Here is a 22079-nt window from a genome sequence, read left to right on the forward strand (position 1 = left end):
ATGGACTGCTTGAGCCCAGGAATTTCAGATCAGCCTGCAACGTGGTGAAACCCCATCTCTACAAAAAATACAAAAAGTAGCCAGACATGGTGGCTAGCGCTTGTAGTCCTAGCTGCTCAGGAGGCTGCGGTGGAAGACCTGAGCCCGGGAGGTGGAGGCTGCAGTGAACCGTGATTATGCCACTCCAGTCGGGGTGACAGAGTGAGACCCTATCTCCATTAAATAAATAAATAATTAATTAATTTAAAAAGGGGAGGGTGTCTTTTAAAGGCTACTAAAGTCATCTAAGTGTCCTCTGATTATATGAGGCTGGGATGGTGCATGGAAGGTTGTGTCGAATAACCTGATACTCTTTCTGAAACTACAGAAGCATTAATAATTTTAGCCTGAGAGTGCTATAATCTGGGATATTTTGGTCCAGCACTCCCAGGGAGGGTTGAAGTTTTGAGAGTAGCTTGAGTTATTTGAATTGAACACCAGAATATGAGGCAAATGGATACTCAATTATAATTCAATTTCTACTCTTTATTTTAGGTATATATTTGCCAGCCACTTATGTGTGGGACATTATGTTAAGTAATACACCCATAGTGTAGTGGCAGAAGCAGATGAAAAGTACTACAATAGTCATATAGATGAGGTACTGGAAAGGAGCAGAGTTGAAAAATTGGGGATAGTTGACAGTTTTCCAGAGTCATAGGATTAAAACCAAATAGGATTATAAAAGATTCAATTCACTCAAGATGTCTAACTTGGTAATAGGTCAGAAAACTAAATTTGTCATATTTTCTTAAAACTAAACAAAAATGTTCCTTTTGATAAAAAACTGTAGTGCACCTTCGGATGCGATTTTTCTTTATATTCTGTAAACTGCTCACAGTAAAACAAAAAAAAATCTGACAAATATGATGGTCCTTAAATCTTGTAGGAGTATGAAGTTCATCCAAAGAATAGAGGTTTTGCTAGGAAGGCCCTAAGCAAAGAATCAAATTTCCTTTTGCAAGAAATAAAATTCTTAAAAGTTCCCTGCACCTTGCAATTAATAGCACAACGTTATTTATTTAAATTTTAACTTTTAAGTTCAGGGGTACAAGTGCAGCTTTGTCACATAGGTAAGCTTGTGTCATGGGGGTTTGTTGTACAGATTATTTCATCACACAGGTATTAAGCCTAATATCTATTAGTTGTTTTTCCGATCCTTATAACAAATATTACCCCCATAAAGTTTTATGGTTACTTTTTTCTTATCTTCTGATTAATGCCTTTAGATTCACAAATTGAAATTATTTTTCAGTAGTTTAATTCCCTCTAGAAGGTTTAAAAAATGTTTCCTAATTTCCTAAATCTTCTTTCTTTGTTAGTCTTCTAAAAAACTGTATTAAATAGAATTCATGTGCTCAGATACACTTTCACTAAAAGCATATCTTCAACATTTGACCTGTTTAAAAGTTCTTAAGGTGTTAAGGAACATTATGTATCAGAGTTTATGGCATTTGATTAATCTGAATAAATCTTGGCAGCAAATTGAATTCAGCAAAAGTAACAGTGATAAATCAAAGATCAATATTTGAAATGTCTCCATCAAACATTTTAAAACAATTTTTAAGTTCACTAATTTGAGTCATTACATTTGGCCCTAATATAGTAGATTTTTAAATGAAGTTCAGTCGAACTTGGCAGATATCATATACCAACTTTTAATAGTCATAACAATTCCTGTACCTCATTTGGAAAAAAATTATTTCCAGAGCATCAGTGCTTTGACCAGGAAGGCATTTATTATTCTGTAACACTTTTCTTGAGAAATTAGCATGATTTATCATTTGAGTACACTCTCTCAGATAGGTTTCTAATATTTGGGTGTGAATAAAACTTCAGGGCATTGAAAGTAGCTGGAAGATAGAAAATAGGGCGATTATCCTCTCCTGTCATTCTGTACCAAGGTCCTCTTTAATTATTGGTCTGAACAGCTATCACTTTATGGTGAAAACAAACTGCTTGGATATAGCGTTAAAGGTTGAAATAATGAATTATACATAAATCTATTTAGTTCAGTTATGTTCTGTTGAATTGGAAAAAATCCAATTTTAAAATTTCTCTGCATTTCTTGAAGTTGGGAATAAAATCTGGGATGGGGTCTCCTGAAATAATGAGGTCTAGAATAATTTCTGTTGTTAAATTTACTTTTGAGCAGGATAAGTCTACTAAAGTCAATATGAATGGAACCTTCAATGTACCACTTAAGATAATTAATCTTTGAGAGGTTAAGTAACTATTACAAGGCAATTTACCTAATTAGCAACGAAGCCAACCAATGTTTACATTTCTTAACTTTCAGATTATTGCTTACATAGTCGCATAAACTGTATCTTCCACATAGTCACAGGCAATCACAAGCTAACGCGAGCAGGTAGCACAAAATATATATTCCACACAGAATGCAGAACAAAAAAAAGACACTTTTATAATCCTTTTCCCTTTTCCAAACTCACATTTAAAAAGTTTCTTGTGGAATTTCCCAAATGCCAGCATGGCCGCAAATAATAGAGATTGACTACTGAGACCTCTGAGAAACACTTAGAATTATGCTAAACAAGGAACATTCTATACTGATTTAATAAATTATCCTCTTTCTACTTATAGTTTCTCCTAAAATAAAAGGTAACATGTTTGTCATGTTAGGAGTCAGTATAGAAAAACTGTGATAACTGAAGAACAGACACACAGGTATATGTGTGTCTGTGTGTTGCTGTGTATTACAGCCTTTCTTTAATGGTTTTCTCTCTCTCTCTCTTTTGTGTGTGTGTGTGTTTTTTTTTGGGAGGGAGTCTGGCTCTGTGGCCCAGGCTGGAGTGAGCGGCGCCATCTTGGCTCCCTGCAAGCTCCGCCCCCCCGGGTTCCCGCCATTCTCCTGCCTCGCCTCCCGAGTAGCTGGGACCACAGGCGCCGCCACCTCGCCCGGCTAGTTTTTGTATTTTTAGTAGAGACGGGTTTCACCGTGTTAGCCAGGATGGTCTCCATCTCCTGACCTCGTGATCCGCCCGCCTCGGCCTCCCAAAGCGCTGGGATTACAGGCGTGAGCCACCGCGCCCAGCTTCTTTTTTTTTTTTTTTTTGAGACGGAGTCTCGCTCTGTCGCCCAGGCTGGAGTGAGCGGCGCCATCTTGGCTCCCTGCAAGCTCCGCCCCCCGGGTTCCCGCCATTCTCCTGCCTCCGCCTCCCGAGGAGCTGGGACTACAGGCGCCCGCCACCGCGCCCGGCTAATTTTTTGTATTTTTAATAGAGACGGGGTTTCACCGTGTTAGCCAGGATGGTCTCGATCTCCTGACCTTGTGATCCGCCCGTCTCGGCCTCCCAAAGTGCTGGGATTACAGGCGTGAGCCACCGTGCCCGGCCCCAGCTTCTTTATAAGTTAGCTCTGGCCTGGGCAAATCAGCATTTCAAAGGTACAAACTGTTTTTGCAAAAAGCAGGTATATACCTATCTATAGTGCAGACATTATGTCTGCTTATTTCTCTGTAAATAGATCTCTCCTTTTAACAACCACTTCACCTTCACAAAATTTAATTCGAGTCAGTGAACTCTTACCCAGATGCTAGGCTTTGGCCAGGCCGCCGAGAACTAAGGATCACACACGTGTGGTTTCCATTTCCTCTGACAGAGTGTATGAGTCCTGGTTACTGCCTGAGTTCTTGCCAGGGTGTATAGTGACGACTCAGCCAAGTCAGTCCCCAGAGTTGGACTCTTTTCTTTTTTCTTATACACAGGGAACTTCTTTTCCAAGAAGACTTGTTCCAATTGCTCACAATCTCCATAGCTGATGATTATAGAATGATCTAGGTACTTTCAATGTACCTTCAAAAATGAGATCTGGAGCTGGATAAGACGTGTGTGTGTATATGTGTGTGTGTGTGTGTGTGTGTGTGTGTGTTTTGGTAGACTTAAACTGTTCATTGAATAAGAAGCCTAGTTGACAGTATAAGGAGAGATTTAGAAGAACAGAATTATTTGGTTTAAGGAATTCTGAAGAAAGGTGCTATGCCATTAAAATTTTTCTCTACTTTTGTGTTAAATCTTAATTTTTTGCAGTATTTACTAAGCTGCAGGAAACTGTCAAAATTGACTGTTGCTAAGTTCCATATTGCTCTGTAATTATCTTAAAACAAAGCTTGGTTGATACCAAAGTACAATTTTTCCTCTAGCTTTTACACATTGAGACAGGTTTTTTTCTTTTTCTTTTTTTTTTTTTTTTTTTTTTTGAGGCGGAGTCTCGCTCTGTCGCCCGGACTGGAGTGCAGTGGCCGGATCTCAGCTCACTGCAAGCTCCGCCTCCCGGGTTCCCGCCATTCTCCTGCCTCAGCCTCCCGAGGAGCTGGGACCACAGGCGCCGCCACCTCGCCCGGCTAGTTTTTGTATTTTTAGTAGAGACGGGGCTTCACCGTGTTAGCCAGGATGGTCTCCATCTCCTGACCTCGTGATCCGCCCGTCTCGGCCTCCCAAAGTGCTGGGATTACAGGCTTGAGCCACCGCGCCCGGCTTGTATTTTTAGTAGAGACGGGGCTTCACCGTGTTAGCCAGGATGGTCTCCATCTCCTGACCTCGTGATCCGCCCGTCTCGGCCTCCCAAAGTGCTGGGATTACAGGCTTGAGCCACCGCGCACGGCCGACAGGTTTTTTTCTCACCCTCCACATACCTATGGCTGGAAGACGAGGTGGTTGTTCTTGGTTCCCATTACAACTTCCAGACTGTCAATTTCTCCCATTCTTGCAAATTATACTGTTCCTTTGAAACTCAAACCCCTTGGAAATATCGGCCATGCCCCTTTGATATTGCCATTACCAACAAACCTCCTTACCTCCTTCCTGGGCACTCTTATCTTTTTCTTTTCTTTTTTTTCTTTCTTTCTTTTTTTTTTTTGAGATGGCGTCTTGCTCTGTTGCCCAGGCTCGAGTGTAATGGTGTGATCTCAGCTCATTGCAACTTCCTCCTCCCGGTTTCAGAGGATTCTCCTACCTTAGTCTCCTGAGTAACTGGGATTACAGGTGCACGTCACCACACCCAGCTATTTTTTGTACTTTTAGTAGAGATAGGGTTTCACCATGTTGGCCAGGCTGGTCTTGACCTTCTAACCTCAGGTGATCCACCCGCCTCAGCCTCCCAAAGTGCTGGGATTACAGGCATGAGCCACCGCACCTGGCCTCTTGACATTTATTTAAGGCTTTAGATCTTTTGCTCACTATCATCTTCAGGCAAGTTCAGCCATCATTTTAGTGGCTCAATATTCACATGAAAAGACTGTTAAAAACCTCTGCTCCCCATTTTTTGACATCTTTATTTCCATTACTTTTTTCTTTGCCCCAGTTTATTGTCGTCAAATCTGAAACATTTTCTATAAGGGTATGTACCACCGGGATCTAGATGCAAATATTCTGCCTCCTGGACATCACTCCTTGCTAGCTCATTGGCTCAGATATCTTCATTCCTACAGTCCTTCATTTTCATTGAGACTCTTCTTAGGCCACAGCTATAGCTGCTCCCTCACAATCCATCAGTACTCTCTTGCCTTCAGTTTCCATGTTCAAAGGCCATAGTTCATCTTTAGCACTCCCTTGCCCCTACCCTGAGCTTCATCTTCCCACTATTAATAGAACAATTTATTTGTTTCTATTTCTCTTCCCAACTTTTAAATATTGATGTTTGTAAGGGTTCCATCCTAATTGCTCTTCTTTTCTCTCTACACACATACTCTCTCTAAGCTCTAAACACTGCTAAAGAGCTAATCATTTCCAGTTTTAGAGTTTGGCCCAGACCTTTGTTCTGGGAGTTGATGATTTACATGACAGTAGCACTCGAATAGCTCAGATGTAACATGTCCTGGTTTCCCGTATGTCAGTAAGTGGCACTGCCAGCCATGCTAGAAGCTTATAAGTCCTTTTTGGTCCTTCCTCAATGTTCTGACAATATCCAATTCAACATTCATTTAAAAAATATTTTGGTTCCAAATTATCTGTAATTTCCTCCACTTATTTTGATTTTCAATGTCCCCAGTCTAGCCAGATCCACATATTTTCTTACCTACTCTATTTTCCAAGGCTCATCCTTAGTCAACCTACTTTAATTCTTAATCTCCTACACTCTGTTAGCTACATAGAAACCAAAGTCATTTCTTAACATGTCTTTCAGTTTCCAACTCTCCATACTTTTCTGGTGTACTTGGACTAAGACCTATGTTCCTCATCATTACTAATAAATACCTGTACAGTTTCACATATCCTTCTCTTTCAACCACATCTCACATTAGTCTTTCTTCCTTTTGTACTTCATCCAGATTCCTACTTTTCAGTTTTTCATTTCATCCAATTCATAGGTTTCTTCTAAATGCCAAGATCTTGCTCATATATTAGGGCCCTTGAACATAGTGAGTTTTTTCCCTAAAAGACGAACCTTTCTGTATTGTATGAAAAGCTAGATCTTTTTATTCTCAGGTTTTAGCTTAAATAGTACCACTTGAAAGAAGTCGTTAAAATCTGTATAATCCAAATTAATATTTATTTTTTTCTTTTTCTTTTGAGACAGGGTCTTGCTCTGTCACCCAGGCTGGAGTGCAGTGGCACAATCTTGGCTCACTGCAACCTCTGCCTCCTGGGTTCAAGCAGTTCTCCTTCCTCAGCCTCCTGAGGAGCTGGGACTACAAGCACGCGCTACCACACCTGGCTAACTTCTTAACTTTTAGTAGAGATGGGGTTTTGCCATGTTGATCAGCCTGGTCTCAAACTCTTGGCCTCAAATGATTCATCCACCTTGGCCTCCCAGAGTGCTGGGATTATAGGCAGGAGCCGACATGCCCGGCCCAAATTAAAATTTCTATATATGAAAATTATATATATAAATCTTATATAATCCAAATTAAGATTATATCTGTTTAATGTTCCCCCCAACACCCTTGTTGTGTCTTCAGTCCCTTGCTTGACTTTGCATGTGAACACATTTTGTAATAATCTCCTCTCTTTGTTTAATTGGGTTTCTGTACCTGTCTTCGTCTTCAGAATTAAAACCCTAGGAGTACAGGACTATGGCTTTCTTATTCACCCCTGCAGCTTAGAAACTAATATAGCATCTGATATATATTTGTTAAGGGAATTGGTTAAATATAGACCACTAAGTCCAGTGAAGTCCACAGTCTATTCACTTCATGTAATTTCCAAGAAACAGAACTTTCTCAACCTCTGTTAATAAATGAGATATGGGATCTGGTCTGCTGGAGATAGCTTAACTTTAAGTTCACTTGAGAGAGTATCAGTGTAAGTAGGAATGGTTTTATTCACTTAAATAATTTCATGGTGTTTAGGAGGAGAAATCACCCTGCTTCTTGAGGGCTCTGTGGCTCCTATGAGCTCTCAAATGATTGGAAGAGTACTACCAAACCTGAGTTTTCAGGTCTCTTCGTTATATTCATTTAAACTTAGATATTGGGAACCCACTCCCGATGGTTAACGTGGGTTCTTTCCTATTTCCTGTGCGTCTCTGCTGGTTTGAGAAATAAAGGGAAAGAGTACAAGAGAGAGAAATTTAAAGCTGGGTGTCTGGGGGAGACATCACACCTTGGCAGGTTCTGTGATGCTCCCCGAGCCGTAAAACCAGCAGGTTTTTATTAGCGATTTTCAAAAGGGGAGGGAGTGCAGGATTAGGGTGTGGGTCACAGAGATCACATACTTCACAAGGTAATAAAATATCATGAAGCAAGTGGAGGCAGGGAGAGATTATAGGACCACAGGATGGGGCGAAATTACAATTGCTAATGAAGTTTCGGGCATGTATTGTCATTGCTAACATCTCATCAGGAGACAAGGTTTGAGAGCCGACAACCTGTCTGACCAAAACTTATTAGGCGGGAATTTCCTCGTCCTAATAAGCCTGGGAGCGCTACAGGAGACCCAGGCTTATTTCATCCCTTCGCTTAGACCATAAAAGGCGGCTGCCTTAAGGGGGCATTCATAGACCTACCGTCAGGGCACATTCTTTCTCAGGGATGTGCCTTGCTGAGAAAAAGAATTCAGAGATATTTCTCCTATTTGCATTTGAAAGAAGAGAAATATGACTCTGTTCCACCTGGCTCACCCGTGCAGTCAGGCTCCAAGTCTTATCTCCCTTGTTCCCGGAAGATTGCTGTTGTCCTGTTCTTTTTTCAAGGTGCCCAGGTTTCATATTGTTCAAACACACATGCTCTACAAACAATTTGTGCAGTTAACACAATCATCACAGGGTCCTGAGGTGGCATACATCCTCCTCAGTTTACAAAGAAGATGATGGGATTAAGAGATGAAAGTAAAGACAGGCATAGGAAATCACAAGGGTATTGATTGGGGAAGTGATAAGTGTCCATGAAATCTTAACAATTTATGTTCAGAGATTGCAGTAAAGACAGGCGAAAGAAATTATAAAAGTATTAATTTGGGGACTAATAAATGTCCATGAAAGATTCACAATTTATGTTCTTCTGCCACAGCTTCAGTCGGTCCCTCCATTTGGGGTCCCTGACTTCCCACAACATCTCTCCCGTTCTTTTTATATAAATGTGCCATGGCGATGAAGGCTTGTTCATTCTCTCGATTTTGACGCAGGATTCTTTGACTGGTCCAGCACACTAAAAACGAGCTGATTCAACAGGGAAACACGATTCCAAAATTTACTGCAGTGGAGCCCCCAGTAGACTTGATCCAAGTCATGGGGTTCAATCCATAAAGATTTTCTGCCACCTGATCTAACGCCTCAGCTCCAGGCACAATGGATAAGTGAGCTTGAGAGGCTTCAAAAATTGGTTTATTTAATTTTGTTATGTTCAATGATAAATTATCTTCCCTACCCAGAAGGTGTCCTTTGACCGTTTCCCATGAATGGTCAGTCTTGTTATAGGAATACGGGGTGATACAGAAATCAGAGGTGTTCCAGTCGCACTACATTGCATGCGATGCTCGAGCCAAATAACAGACTGTCGTAAATCATCAATTTGATTAGCCAATTTTTGACCAATGCCTTGTTGAGAATTCCACATTTGGGTGGAATTGGCTTGCCAATCATTAACAAAATGAGCTGTTTGAACAGATTGATGTAACACCATTCTGGTAGTAGTGGCAGTGCAGTGACTGTAATTAGGCCCATGATCACAGCGATTAACGTGAAAACAAATCTCTTAGATCTTTTTTGAATTCGCTGTAGCACTTCATTAATTAAATGTATTGAGGGGGACGATTCCCGGGGTCTGGGCAAAGTTACTGGAATCCAGATTCCTTCTCGAGCTCGAACTAACATTACATTTTCCCGGAGTCAAAATGGGAGTTAATACAAGTATATAAATGACAATTAATACATTGGACGGTTTGGTTGTTCATCCAAATTTTTATATTTCCCACTAACAAGCATGTAAGGAGGCTTAACACAGCTCTGTATGGGAACAGTCAGGTTGGAGGTAAGTAAAGCAGAATGTCTGGATCTACATTGATACTGAGGACAGGGGATGGTAGCAGGGACAATAGACAGAAAAGTTTCCCCTTCCCGTACTCACAGTCCAGACATGGCAACAGCCAATTTCCAAAGTTCTGGGAATATCATAGGAGGCCTTGGCGGGGTGATGCCTTTATCTTCCCATTTTAAGGGAAAGAATGAGCTGAACCTCCTATGCAAAGTAGAATGATGATTCTCCTTCTCCCGATAAGAAATAAAATAAGTAGCCTCCAGGCATCTCCTCCGCCAGAGGAGCAGTTGTTTTTTAAATAGCCCTTTGGTGCCCAGTCTGTTACTAAACCATATGAGTCATTTTTAAATATTAATGCATGTGAGTTAACACAATCTTCCCAAATTAAAGTTTTAGATGGGCCCTCAAAATGTTTAGGGCATGGTTTTCCTGCAGGTTTATATTGAAAGTATGGGGCATCTCCCACTACTCCCCCTGTCATTTGTCTTAAAGGAGAGAGGCTGGAGGCCAAATGTACCAGTTCCTCTGTAGCTGATCTCTCTGGAAGATAAGCAGCCCAGACTTGAGTTTCTAGACGGATACAACCAGGTGCATGTCCGAGGCACAGAGAGGGTTTTTATAACCCGTGATAACATTAAATGCAGTGCATTCTTCTCCTGGTCGAGCAGGGCAATGGTCATCTGTAGCTCCAGGCTTCCACACACTATCGTTAGTGTAGATTTCCGCAGGAGCGTCCATCCAGGTGAGAGGTCGAGTAAGTGGAGGGAAAGGCACAGAAGCCCAATAAGAATAATTATGTGTAGCAGGTAAATCAGTGTGAGAGGAAACTGGTGAGACAGAAAGTATAAAGAGGAGAATCATTAAATAAAACCCATTGTAAGTGAGATTGAGTGCTGAAGGAGGAAGAGAAAAACAGAGGGATGTTATTTTCCGGCTAGTAGAAATGGTGAGATTTTTAGGTTTGTAAGGAGAAAAAGAAAGGTAATTAGAAGTGGGATTAGTTAGATGGGTCTCCATTGTCATCAGAGAGGATTGAATCAGACCCATGTGCCAGCTTCTAGTGAGATAGAAAACCCCTAAGGGAAAAATTCTAAACATACATGCATGTGACCACCCCCCGGGCTCACACAAACAACTTATCTAGAAAACCCCTAGCCGTTTGAGGTTGCAACATACATGCATGTGACCACCCCCCGGGCTCACACAAACAACTTATCTAGAAAACCCCTAGCCGTTTGAGGTTGCAACATACATGCATGTGACCACCCCCCGGGCTTACACAAACAACTTATCTGGAAAACCCCCAGCCGTTTGAGGTTGCGAAAAAGGCGGGAACAACCAGAAACTGCCGAATGTTCAACTTTAAATGTTAACCAATAATAAGCTTGTAACTACTGTTTCTCTGTGACTTGTTTGTACCTCGCTATAAAAGAAACCCTAAAACAGCAGCCGGGGCCTCTCTCTTTACCTGCCATTGTATAAAGCGGAGAGGTCTGGGTTCGAACTCGTAATAAAGCGACCCCGGCTATTTGGCTTTGACTCTGGACTCTGGTGGTCACTTACTGGGGTCTCGCGACTTCGGGCACAACACTAAGGAGTTGGCATAGATCTCACCACGTCTAAGGGCAGACATCTTTTCTCTGTGGTTTTCTTTTGATGATGATCTGGTGAAACACAAGCGTATCCTCTTTCCCACATTAAGTAGAATCAGAGATAATATTTAAAGGTTTGGGGAAACCCTGTAAGGCAGTAATCACAGCAATTAGCTCTGTCTTTTGAGTAGAAGTATAAGAGGTAGAAAGAAGCTTGTCTGTAGGACCTACATAGCCAGCATTGCCATTGCTGGAGCCATCAGTGAGCACTGTAACAGCCTCAGGAATGGGCTGATCTTTGGTTAATCGAGGGACCACCCAAGACGACATTTTTATAAAATCAAACAATTTGTTTTTTGGATAATGATTGTCAATAACACCAATAAAATCAACCAAGTGAATTTGCCACAGTACTGAATGTTGAAAGGCAGCATGAACTTTGAGCTGATTTAAAGGAATTACAACAAGCTGCAGGCTTCTGATTATTGATAGATGGTACAGTAAAAGCAAATTTTTCATAATCTGATTTATGTAAAGCAATATGAAAAAAACAGTCTTTAAGATAAAAAACTGTGAGAGGCCAATTTTTAGGTATTAAAGCGGGGGCAGGCATGCCAGGTTGGACGGCTCCCATAGGGTTAATTTTACCGTTAATGGCCCTTATATTGGTTACCATCCGCCACTTGCCTGATTTCTTGTTTACTAGAAACACGGCAGAATTCCGGGGGAAAGAGAGGGTTCCACATTTTTAAGTTGTAACTGTTCAGAAACCAATTGAGTTAAAGCCTCCAGTTTTTCTTTAGAAAGCGGCCACTGCCGAACCCAGACAGGTGTGTCAGATTTCCATTGTAAAGGGATAGGATCAGGAGGCATGGCAGCGGCCGCCACTAAAAAGGATAACCCAAACCTGCCCTGTTTTCTTTTATAGTAACTGGAAGGGGTTTAGTAATCACTTCATGCTCTGGACCGAGACCAAGCCCGGAAACAAACCCCATGTTTTCCATCATACGCTGACTGGGAGCACCATAAGAGTTATGTGGAATAAAAAGTTCAGCCTCAGGATCTACTAGGCCCTCAAAACTTTTTTCCTTGACTGTATACGGTGCAGGTGGGCCATTTGTTTAGAAATTACATTAATCCAAGAAGCGGCCTTTTCACCTCCAGAGCCCATCCCAGGGCCACGTGTATTATTAGCTCGTTTGTTTAAAATGATTTTAGGTAGTAAAAGCAATTGAGCTTGTTTAACAATAGTAAAAGAAACAGGAGCTTGGCCTGGGGCACATAAGTGTTAGAGAAACTATCGGAACCTGTGAGCTGAGCCTGAGTAACTAGAATGCCATTAGTCCGTTTCAGCTGAGCCTGCAAACGAGCCTCTTCTGACCATCAGGTACGAAATTGTAAATGCTGAGATGGGGTCAGAACAGCTTTTGCCAAAAGGCCCCAGTCTGAATGAAGCAAAGTGACCTCAGTACAGAAAGTTTGTAATAACATTTTAACAGAAGGAGAAGTAGGGCCATACTAAGTAGAAGCATCCTTAAATTCTTTTTAAAAAGTAAGATTGAGTGGCGCATACCGACGCAGACTGGTTGAGAGTGTGAGAAAGGAGAATTGAAGGAGTAGAGGAAGCACAAGTTCACTGGTGATTTCTGGCGTTTGTGTGTGGAGAAGGGTACAGAGAAGCAGGCTGAGTGGATGGCAACGTGACCAGTTGAGGAACCAAAACGACAGGAGGGTGAGGGGCTGAAGTGGAAGGAGGAGGGCCTGCAGAATTACAGGTAAATTTTAGTTTGGTCCCGGAGCCATGAGGTGACACCCAGAGGCAAATGCTGCAAAGCTTTGAAGAGGGAAAAATTAACGTATCTATGGTCCTGGGCTGTGTGAGTCACAGCAGCAGGAGTTTCAAGTACAGGCTCTTCTCTTCGTGAAAAACAGTAAGATAAGTAGGGGGTAACATTAAGTCACATTTACCAGAGTTAGACATTGAATTTTCAGTATCGTTAGGTGGGGGAGGAGCAGCTGAATGGAGAGGCTGACCAGATAACGAAGGCCTTGCGGGATGGAAAAGTTGAGGAGGTATTAGGACGGCACGCACCAAGGCCCAAGCATCCCAAACAGCAACAGGAACAGAATTCCCTGTTGAGACCACTTCCCTGAATGTTGCAACAAGATCCCATACTTTTACATATACAGTTCCTTTCTCAGGAAATGAAGGACAGTATTTTTCCACCACCCTGAATAGAGTGACCATGCTCTACAAACAATTTGTGCAGTTAACGCAATCATCACAGGGTCCTGAGGCAACATACATCCTCTTCAGTTTACAAAGAAGATGACGGGATTAAGAGATTAAAGACAGGCATAGGAAGTCACAAGGGTATTGATTGGGGAAGTGATAAGTGTCCATGAAATCGTTACAATTTATGTTCAGAGATTGCAGTAAAGACAGGCATAAGAAATTATAAAAGTATTAATTTGGGGACTAATAAATGTCCATGAAATCTTCACAATTTATGTTCTTCTGTCACGGCTTCAGCTGGTCCCTCCGTTCAGGGTCCCTGACTTCCCGCAACACTTAGACATAGATGATTTGTCATTAAGTTGTTTTTCACTGAAAAGTCAGTCTCAACATAGAGCCTTGTTTCGTTCAGATCAGAAAAACTGGGTTACTCTGAAATGTTTATCTATAATTTTTAAGTAAGTACAATTTTATAAACCAGTTACTCCTAACTTGAGAGGCCTGGAGGATTTACTACAATGTGTATTTCAGGGCCACATCTGCAGAAGTTTTGATACAACATTTCCTTACTAATACCCCGACAGTACGTTTTAGAGGCATCCTGTGTCTTTCAGAAGCAGAACGTTTATGCACTACACTTTGGGGGAGAGATGTGCATGTTATTTTACCATTTAAAGATGTCTGGTTCTTGTGGGGCAAATTGGCAAATGATTTATCTGAACTAACAGCATTGTGGAATTTTACTACTTTAGAGTTTTCAGGAGTCTTAGAGCTGTTTTCATTTGTCTCGTACATAGAGACTGAACCTTGAAGATATTAATTAATTTGTCACAGAAATTAAATGGGGTCAAAATTTACATTTCCAACCCATGTCCGAGCTCTTCATTCTAAAGCATGATGGCCTAGAGTCATATTTTAGCCTCTAAGTTTTATCTTATTAAAACATAAAATAAATAATTGTAAATGCATACATGTATTATATCTATATATACAATTTATATACATTACAATATTAATTTGAATTACACAGGACTTTGGACATCACTATTAAAGCCCAGGTACAGTTCAGACTGAGATAAGCCCTACCTGTGAGAATTTACTAAGGTCAAAAAGACTCCTTTTAATAGTGACTCAGTGGCACCTAGTCTAAGGACAAAGGCTCCAGTATATATCTTAATCTAAGTTATTACTGAATATAAGTCATGTGATGGCTTCTAATGAAAATTTTCCATTGAAGAAAATCAATGTTAATAACTGGAACTCGAGAGCTGTAACGGGCTCTGCTGTGTTTTTCTGGCTTAGATTGTGTGCTGTAATATGCTAAGAACAGGAATTGATGACCTGTGAGCTATGGTCATTTCCTGATCTCGTTTGATTCTTTGGTCTTTAGTTTTAAAAGGGTGATCAGAGAGGTTGCTTTATAATGGAGAAGTTCAACAAAAGGACCATCAACCTGCAGGCTCACTGGCACAGCCCAAGTTTCACTGGACAAGCATTTCAGTAAAGAGGACTATTGCCAACAGCAATACTTGCAAGGAAGCTTTGTTCCAGAGAGGATTTTTTTTTTTTTTTTTGAAGAAGCTGCTAGAAAAACTGACACTAGAAGCTAACTAGAGTCACTCTTTCTAGATAACAATGAAATAGCAAGTCTGAAGGCATTACTTACTTAGATATAGAAATGGACTTTATTTAAGAACCAACTTTATACATACATAATATACCTAGGCTTGTTGGTCAAGTTGGCTGGCTGGGGAAGAATAAAACTATCTAGAAGATCCACATGAGGAGTGGAACCATTCCGGGAGGGCAGACAGATTTCTGATGCTGGCCACAGATCGAACCTAGAGATGCTCTGTGATTGCAGTGGTTCTAATACCCGGAAGCTTCGATTTGCTCTTATAATGTGTTCTAAAGCCACTGAATTCAGGACTGTGCTTCCTAGTTGGTACCTGTAGATGTAATGCATCTCAAACTGTGGTGGTATTTCTCTAGGCTCTGTCGGACAGAACAACTATCCGGAGATAGGCTGTGGAGCCTCTGGACTCCACAACACATTTCACAGCGCTGTTTACTCCAAAACGCTTGCCTAATTAAACTAATGTAGCTGTTGGGTAAGACAAGAAGTAATACGTGAACATTCTTAAAGTCTGTTCTCTTTTGCCTTGTGACCTTAAACATTTGAAAGAGCAAGATGAACACTATTGAATGGAAGTGTGTTTCCATAGTCATAACCAATCTGGAAGCCTAAGTTTTACCTCTCTGTTTGCTGCATATCCAATCTATTTTATGGGCAGAAGAGCACAATGGGCTCAACTATCCAGGCTTTAGGAGTTATTTTAATCTTTAAAGAGCAATAGATACAAGTGAAAGTACATACATAAAGTAGGTATTTAGTATTTAATTTTTATTCTCATATGCATGAAAAGGGTGTTCCAAAACAAGATTAGAGAAGTCCATGGCATGTCTTTATGGTTAATGTTACTTTATTTTTTGGTTCATCTGCCATGCTTCTTATAAGTTTCTTGTTTTTTCTTTCATGGAAAAATTGTTTTAAATGAATTGATTTTACTTTTCATCAGCACAATTGTTGACTAATACCAAAGTTAGGAGGTTATGGTTTTTATATTTATAGAATGGCAGGGACAGCATTTAGATAATACATCATAGTAACTTGGCATTTATGAAATATCAGTTTTCCATAAACATCAACTCAGAGAGGAAGGTTACATTTTTTTAAATTATAATAATATTTTGAAAAATATCTGTCCTTTAAAATGCTGCTAAAATATATATTGGAACTGGTGTTTTATATGCCAATCCTTCCTGAAGAGTGTTTTGAGATTTTTTTCAAATACTGCCTCAGTTCTATATAAAATAGTAAAAATTATGCCTTTAAAATGACTACTGAATGTAGGTAAGAAGTTTAGGAAATTTTACATAAAAATAAATTTGCAGAAGTAATTTACTGAAGGATTATTTACAATTTGATGGGTGGATCTGGATATTTTGATACTAAGTAAAAATAGTTCCACTATAATTATAAGGGAACAAAGCTCTGCAAGTAGTAGTTAAAAGAGTATGTATAGGCTGAGCACGGTGACTCATGCCTATAATGTTAGCATTTTGGGAGGCTGAGGCGGGCGGATCACCTCAGGTCAGGAGTTCAAAACCAGCATGGCCACCATGGTGAAACACTGTCTACTAAAAATACAAAAATTTGCCAGGCATAGTGGTACATGCCTGTAATCTCAGTTACTTGGGAGGCTGAGGCAGGAGAATTGCTTGAACCCAGGAAGCGGAAGTTGCAGTGAGCAGAGATCGTGCCACTGCACTCTAGACTGGGTGACAGAGAAAGACTCTGTCTCAAAACAAAGCAAAATAAAAAGAATGTGTGTACACACACTACATGCACATCCACATATATCACTAATGTTGGTTTTTGGCAACAACTTCCCATCTTACACACTGTCCACTAATCAGTTAATCAGCCATCACTGTTGTTCTTTGGTAACATTCGTCATTTTTTCTTCAATGTAAAATTATTAATAATTCAAATGTGTGCTGGTGTGGCGGTTGAGATTTGCCCTGGATACCCCAATTCATTCACAAAACATTCCAAGTTTTGAGTTAAGTGGTACTCTATCAGTAATTTAAACCTCAAAAGAGATTCATTATGTATACAAAATTAATGTGTAATTAAATTTATGGGTAAAATTAATTGAAGAAATCAGAAACACAAGGTGGCTCACACCTATAATCTCATTGCTTTCGGAAGTCTAGGTGGGAGGATCCCTTGACCTTAGGAGTTTGAGACCAGTCAAGCAACATAGTGGGATCCCATCTCTATAAAAAAATTAGCCAGGGGTGGTGGTGTGTGCCTGTAGTCCTAGCTACTTGAGAGGCCGAGGCAAAAGTATCGCTTGAGCCTAAGAGTTGGAGTCTGCAGTGAGCTATGATCACACCACTGCACTCCAGCCAGAGAGACAGAGGGAGACTTTAAACATAAATAAATAAATAAATAAATAAAATAAATAAATAATCACAAAACACTCAAAATTCCAAATCTAGATACATAAACCACAGGAATACTTATATAAACACATGTTATACATACATATAGGTATGATAAAATACACTTCTGTGTTCAACTTGGGAAAGGTTGATGATTTTAGAAACAAGCTAATAATTCTATTGCCTTATGCTCTAATGATTTTCAATTTGAAGATGTTTATTTGGGACCAAATACATGAGGCTCCATACACAAGACATCTTTTTTTCTCTCTTCTCAGCATCATTTTTTGGCTGATTATTGGACTACAATTGGGAGATCTGGAACTAAATTCCTGCTTAGTGTTTACTTGGTCAGAGCATAGGCTTTGAAATCACCCTGTTTTGCCTCAGTCTCCACAACAGTACCTACTAACCTCACAACTAGGGGATGGTGTAGCATTTCTCTAAGCCTTGTTTTTCTTAGCTGTGAAGTGGTAAATTTTGAAAGTGCTTTGTTCATAGGATTTCTGTGAAAACTATATTGGGTAAAGAATGTAAGGCATTTAGCATAGTAAAATAACTTGGATTACAGTAACTTTTCATGGAGTGTTTATTAGTACTTAACCTGTCATTGTCATCAAAATTCTGTTTTTACATATGAACTCAGAAATGTCATTGTAACCTTCTCAACTCATTTGGTCATTTAAAATGGGGAGGTTGAGTTAGGTGTTTCTTAAATTTCTCTTTAGCTCTGATACTATAAGTCTGAAATTAAGTAATGCAAAGTTGGTAATTAAATCCTCCCCGTTTCTGATGTACGAGAAAGGGAGAAAGAAAACTTGTGGCTGACTGGATTCCCTTGCAAGTTTATTGGAATTGTGATTATGTAGCATTTTGAATAAAGGGTTCATTCTGGAAATCATTAAGTTTACTTTTCTTAACTCCGTATTTTGTCAACTGTGGAAAAATTGGGATTTAGGAGTAACCTCTGATTTAAAATTCCACCTGCTAACCATTTAAATTGTAGTCTTGTAATTTCCTAACTTTGGTCTTGAAGGTGTTTATCATTCTTATGCATTATTATACTGTGTTATATATTTATGCAACATAAAATGTATAGTTTTAACTATTGTACATGTTTACATATGGAAGGTATAGTTTTGGACTTATCATTATTTAATTTCCTAGTTTTGCTTCACTATTTATTTTTGACACTTATCCATATTAGTACATGCAACTCAAGTTTATTCTTTTGAGCTATTGTGTATCGTTCAGATGTATGAATAAATAAATGCTTTGGTGGACATTATATATTTTCATGTATCAATATGAAAAGCAGTTTCAAAATGAACATTCAAATATACATTGTCATATATATGTATAATCTTTGCATATATGAAAATTCCTGTGGGTTATGTATCTGAAATAAAAATTACAAGTGTTTTGTAACTTCTGTAATTAATTTTACTCTCAATTTTAGGTAAACAAGATTAGTTTTTGCACATGATAAATCTCTTTATTCAGTTAAAATTACTGACATAATTAGAATACCACTTAACACTTGAGATTATTTTCAAGGGTATTTATGCTAAACTTACATAAATGTGTTGAAAAGTCCTTTTGTATATATGTAGAGACTACATGGTATATTACATTCATTAATTTGCCTAAGTTATACTTAAGTAGTGTCCATACACAATTTTTTTGCTTGGCTGAACTCCAATGTGTATATTGGGAGTACTTTTTAACATTCATGGGTTACATGGCCTGTTTTGGAAAATGATATTAAAAATGTAATTCAGATGAATGCTTAGAATAAGGGTTAAAGATGAATGAGCTTTCATATTAATCATCAATATGACAATCCTAAAGGGAAGCAAATGTACCTCCTTGTAAGCAAGATAATTCAGAAATGCACAATGCATATTAGATACGGGATTTGAGCTGTAGTATATTTCTCTAAGAATGTAATTTACTGTACTTTCACATCCACCCGCTCAATATGCAGAGTTGAAGATGCAATGGCCAGAAGACATGAAAGTGTCACGAGAAGGATGTGGACGTGGGCTCCGGGGCTGTTGATGGTGACTGTGGTCTTTTGGGGTCATCAGGGGAATGGACAAGGCCAAGGTAAGTGCAAGGATGTTCTCATTCTTTGAGAGTTGGATGCGGATTTCACTTTATGATGAAATTATGTGAGTCTTTGGTTTGACGTTTAAGCAATTTGCTATAATCTTCCTGCAGGTTTTTGTTACAAGGTATTGTAATACCTCTGTACCAGTTAAACTGAACTAGAATTAGGTGTGAGTAAATGCATCCAATTTGAAGCCACCGTTCTGAAACTGGCTTTTCTCGGTTGTAATTGATGCTATATATATGTGTGTGATATATTATGAGGCTATATGTGTGTGTGTGTGTGTGTGTGTGTGTGTGTTGGGTGGGTGGGTATGAGTATGAGTTTGTGTGTGTGGTATTTTACAAGAACACTTAGCATATAAAGTTTTTGTGATTTTGAAGACAAGTTTTCGATGTTTGTTTCTTTTCTTTAGGGTTTTTATGTTTTGCATTTTAAAATGTCAAGGACCTTTTCTTAAAGGATGTGATGTTCTTTAGAAATTAAATGAAAAACGTGATGTTTCTCATTCTTCTGCTAAGTGTATTTAGGGGAAATTCATGATAGAGTGGAACTGCAAGGTTGTGGCATCCTGAAATGTCTGTTGGAGAGTAGAAAAGGGCCATAGATTTTGAAATAAGGCTTTCAATAGTGATTTGATCAATAGCTGCATGGAGTGGTTTGTGCCAAATCTAGTATTTGTTCATGTATTTTGTGATAACTATTGTATTATTTTTGGAGGTGTGTTGCCTGCTCAGATACAAATTTCAATTCCATATTTTATGTGATAAAATGTCCTGACACCCTTGAAATTTTCTTTTCCTTTTGGGGCAAGTATATTTGGCATTTTTTCCTGCATTTTCAAGGCTTGAAATGAAATCTCTGAGCAGGAAGTTCACAGAGTTTATTTCAGGGGATAGGTATATTACTCCAGATAAAATCGAAAGTGTGCAGTGGTATTGTATAATTGTGATGAAGTTGAGCTTTGCTAGTTCAAAGTATCTAAGAAAGTTTAACACTTTTTAAAAGATCCTTCAAAAAGAGCAGTTTTCTTGCCATATATAATATTGTTCAATACATTTTTGAAATTATTTTTCAAAACCACAAATGTGTGTGCCTTTGTATATGAATAGTTGTATATACATGTAAGCAGAAAATACATTTTGTTAATTAAGATCAGCTTTGATTTTAATTTTTCTTTCATGCCATTCAGAATTTATATTAGCATCCAATAGAATTCTCATTTTTCTTTTTTGTGATAAAACTAATGTAAAATATATTTAATACACATAGTAGTTTCTTCACCAAATGTCTAAAAGAAGAATATGTAGAAAGTAGCTACGTTGGATTTCTGTGGTTAAAAGAGTTGTTTATTTCTCTGGCAATATGTAGAGTTACTAAAATGCAGCATGACAGCTGTTCTCTGTAATAGTGATCCAACATGACACGTCGTATTACACAGGGCTGCTAAAACCTTCCTCTGACCATCATTTCCAGTCATTGGCTTGTTTTAGATGAGGAATAGGTTATTAGATATTTAAAATATTTGAGAAAAATAGGTTTCTTCTCTCTTATTTACCTGAACCCTTTTATTTCCTCAATATTGATTGATCAAATATTCTATCCTTCATTGAGGACCATCATTTATTTAAAAAATGGCCTGAAATCAATTCCAAGCCTAGCTGTAGTGAAGCTTCTAGTGGTAAATGCAAGTTAAGTAATTTGTTTTCTTTCTAAAAGGATAAATTAAAATAGACTATGATTCAAAGAACAAAACAACTTAATAGAAAACATAATGGAATGCTTTGATGTTATGATTCAGGGAACTTTGCTTCCCTTGTGGTAGCTAGATTGAGTGAAGGAGACTGCTCAGGTGTAATGAGCAAATCTTATAATTGCAAGTATAACCCAAGCTGCATATCGTCATTTAGATCAATAAGCCTCATTAAATATTAAATATTACCTTTTAACTTTTATGCAATTAAGCAGAATTTAAAAATAAAAGTTTTAAAAATTAAAGTTTTTATTACTAAGTGTTTTTAAATACAAATCTCATAGTTCCTTATTATTGTCAAGAAAAGAATACATTAAAATTTATAAATAAGGTTTTCTCTCTATGAAGTTTAAAATCTTGTATTAAATATTGGTTATTGGAACTCACAATGTCCAGGATTGTGATTAAGTATCAATGAAGTGTGACTCTTGCAGCAAACATGCATGCAAATGTTATAAGATTATTTTCACATGATTTCACATAATTTCTTAAGCATAATGGTATAAGTAAATTGTATTTTCTACACAAGCTCTTCATGTTTATGAATAGACTGTGTTCTAAATGTTTAAGTCACTGGGAAATCCCAATGTTCCTTCTTAGAGAAACCATGTGAGAAATTGTAGCTAAGTTAAAAAAAATGGCAGACAAAAATCGATTTAACAAGGAATGTAGATTAATATCATAGTGTTATCTCAACTGTGTGCAACCACTGCTTATACACAATGATATAAGAAATGCAGTCTGAAGTCTGAATTCTAAATAAGAATGTAGGGCCATTATCCCTCTGGGACCCTTAGGGTCAAAATAAGAGAAAAGGAATGAATGGTAGGTTGGAAGTAAGTTAATGATCCTTGTCAATTTTTTGTATCTGTCAAGAAAAGCATCTGCTTGAGGACATCCAT

General features: G+C 38.7%; 1 protein-coding gene across 1 annotated transcript in view; it reads left to right on the plus strand.

Annotated features, from left to right (window-relative positions):
* Positions 1–19602, plus strand: part of LOC117098186 — a 46826-nt gene extending 27224 nt beyond the window's left edge. Inside the window, exon 3 of the mRNA XM_033236591.1 lies at positions 19299–19602. Within this exon, the coding sequence (XP_033092482.1) occupies positions 19299–19449 (151 nt within the window). The 3' untranslated portion in view covers positions 19450–19602. The remainder of the gene's footprint in view (positions 1–19298) is intronic.
* Positions 19603–22079: the final 2477 nt, after the last annotated feature.

This window comes from Trachypithecus francoisi, unplaced genomic scaffold (assembly GCF_009764315.1).
Source record: "Trachypithecus francoisi isolate TF-2019V2 unplaced genomic scaffold, Tfra_2.0 Contig00107, whole genome shotgun sequence".
NCBI classification, from domain to species: Eukaryota; Metazoa; Chordata; class Mammalia; order Primates; family Cercopithecidae; genus Trachypithecus; species Trachypithecus francoisi.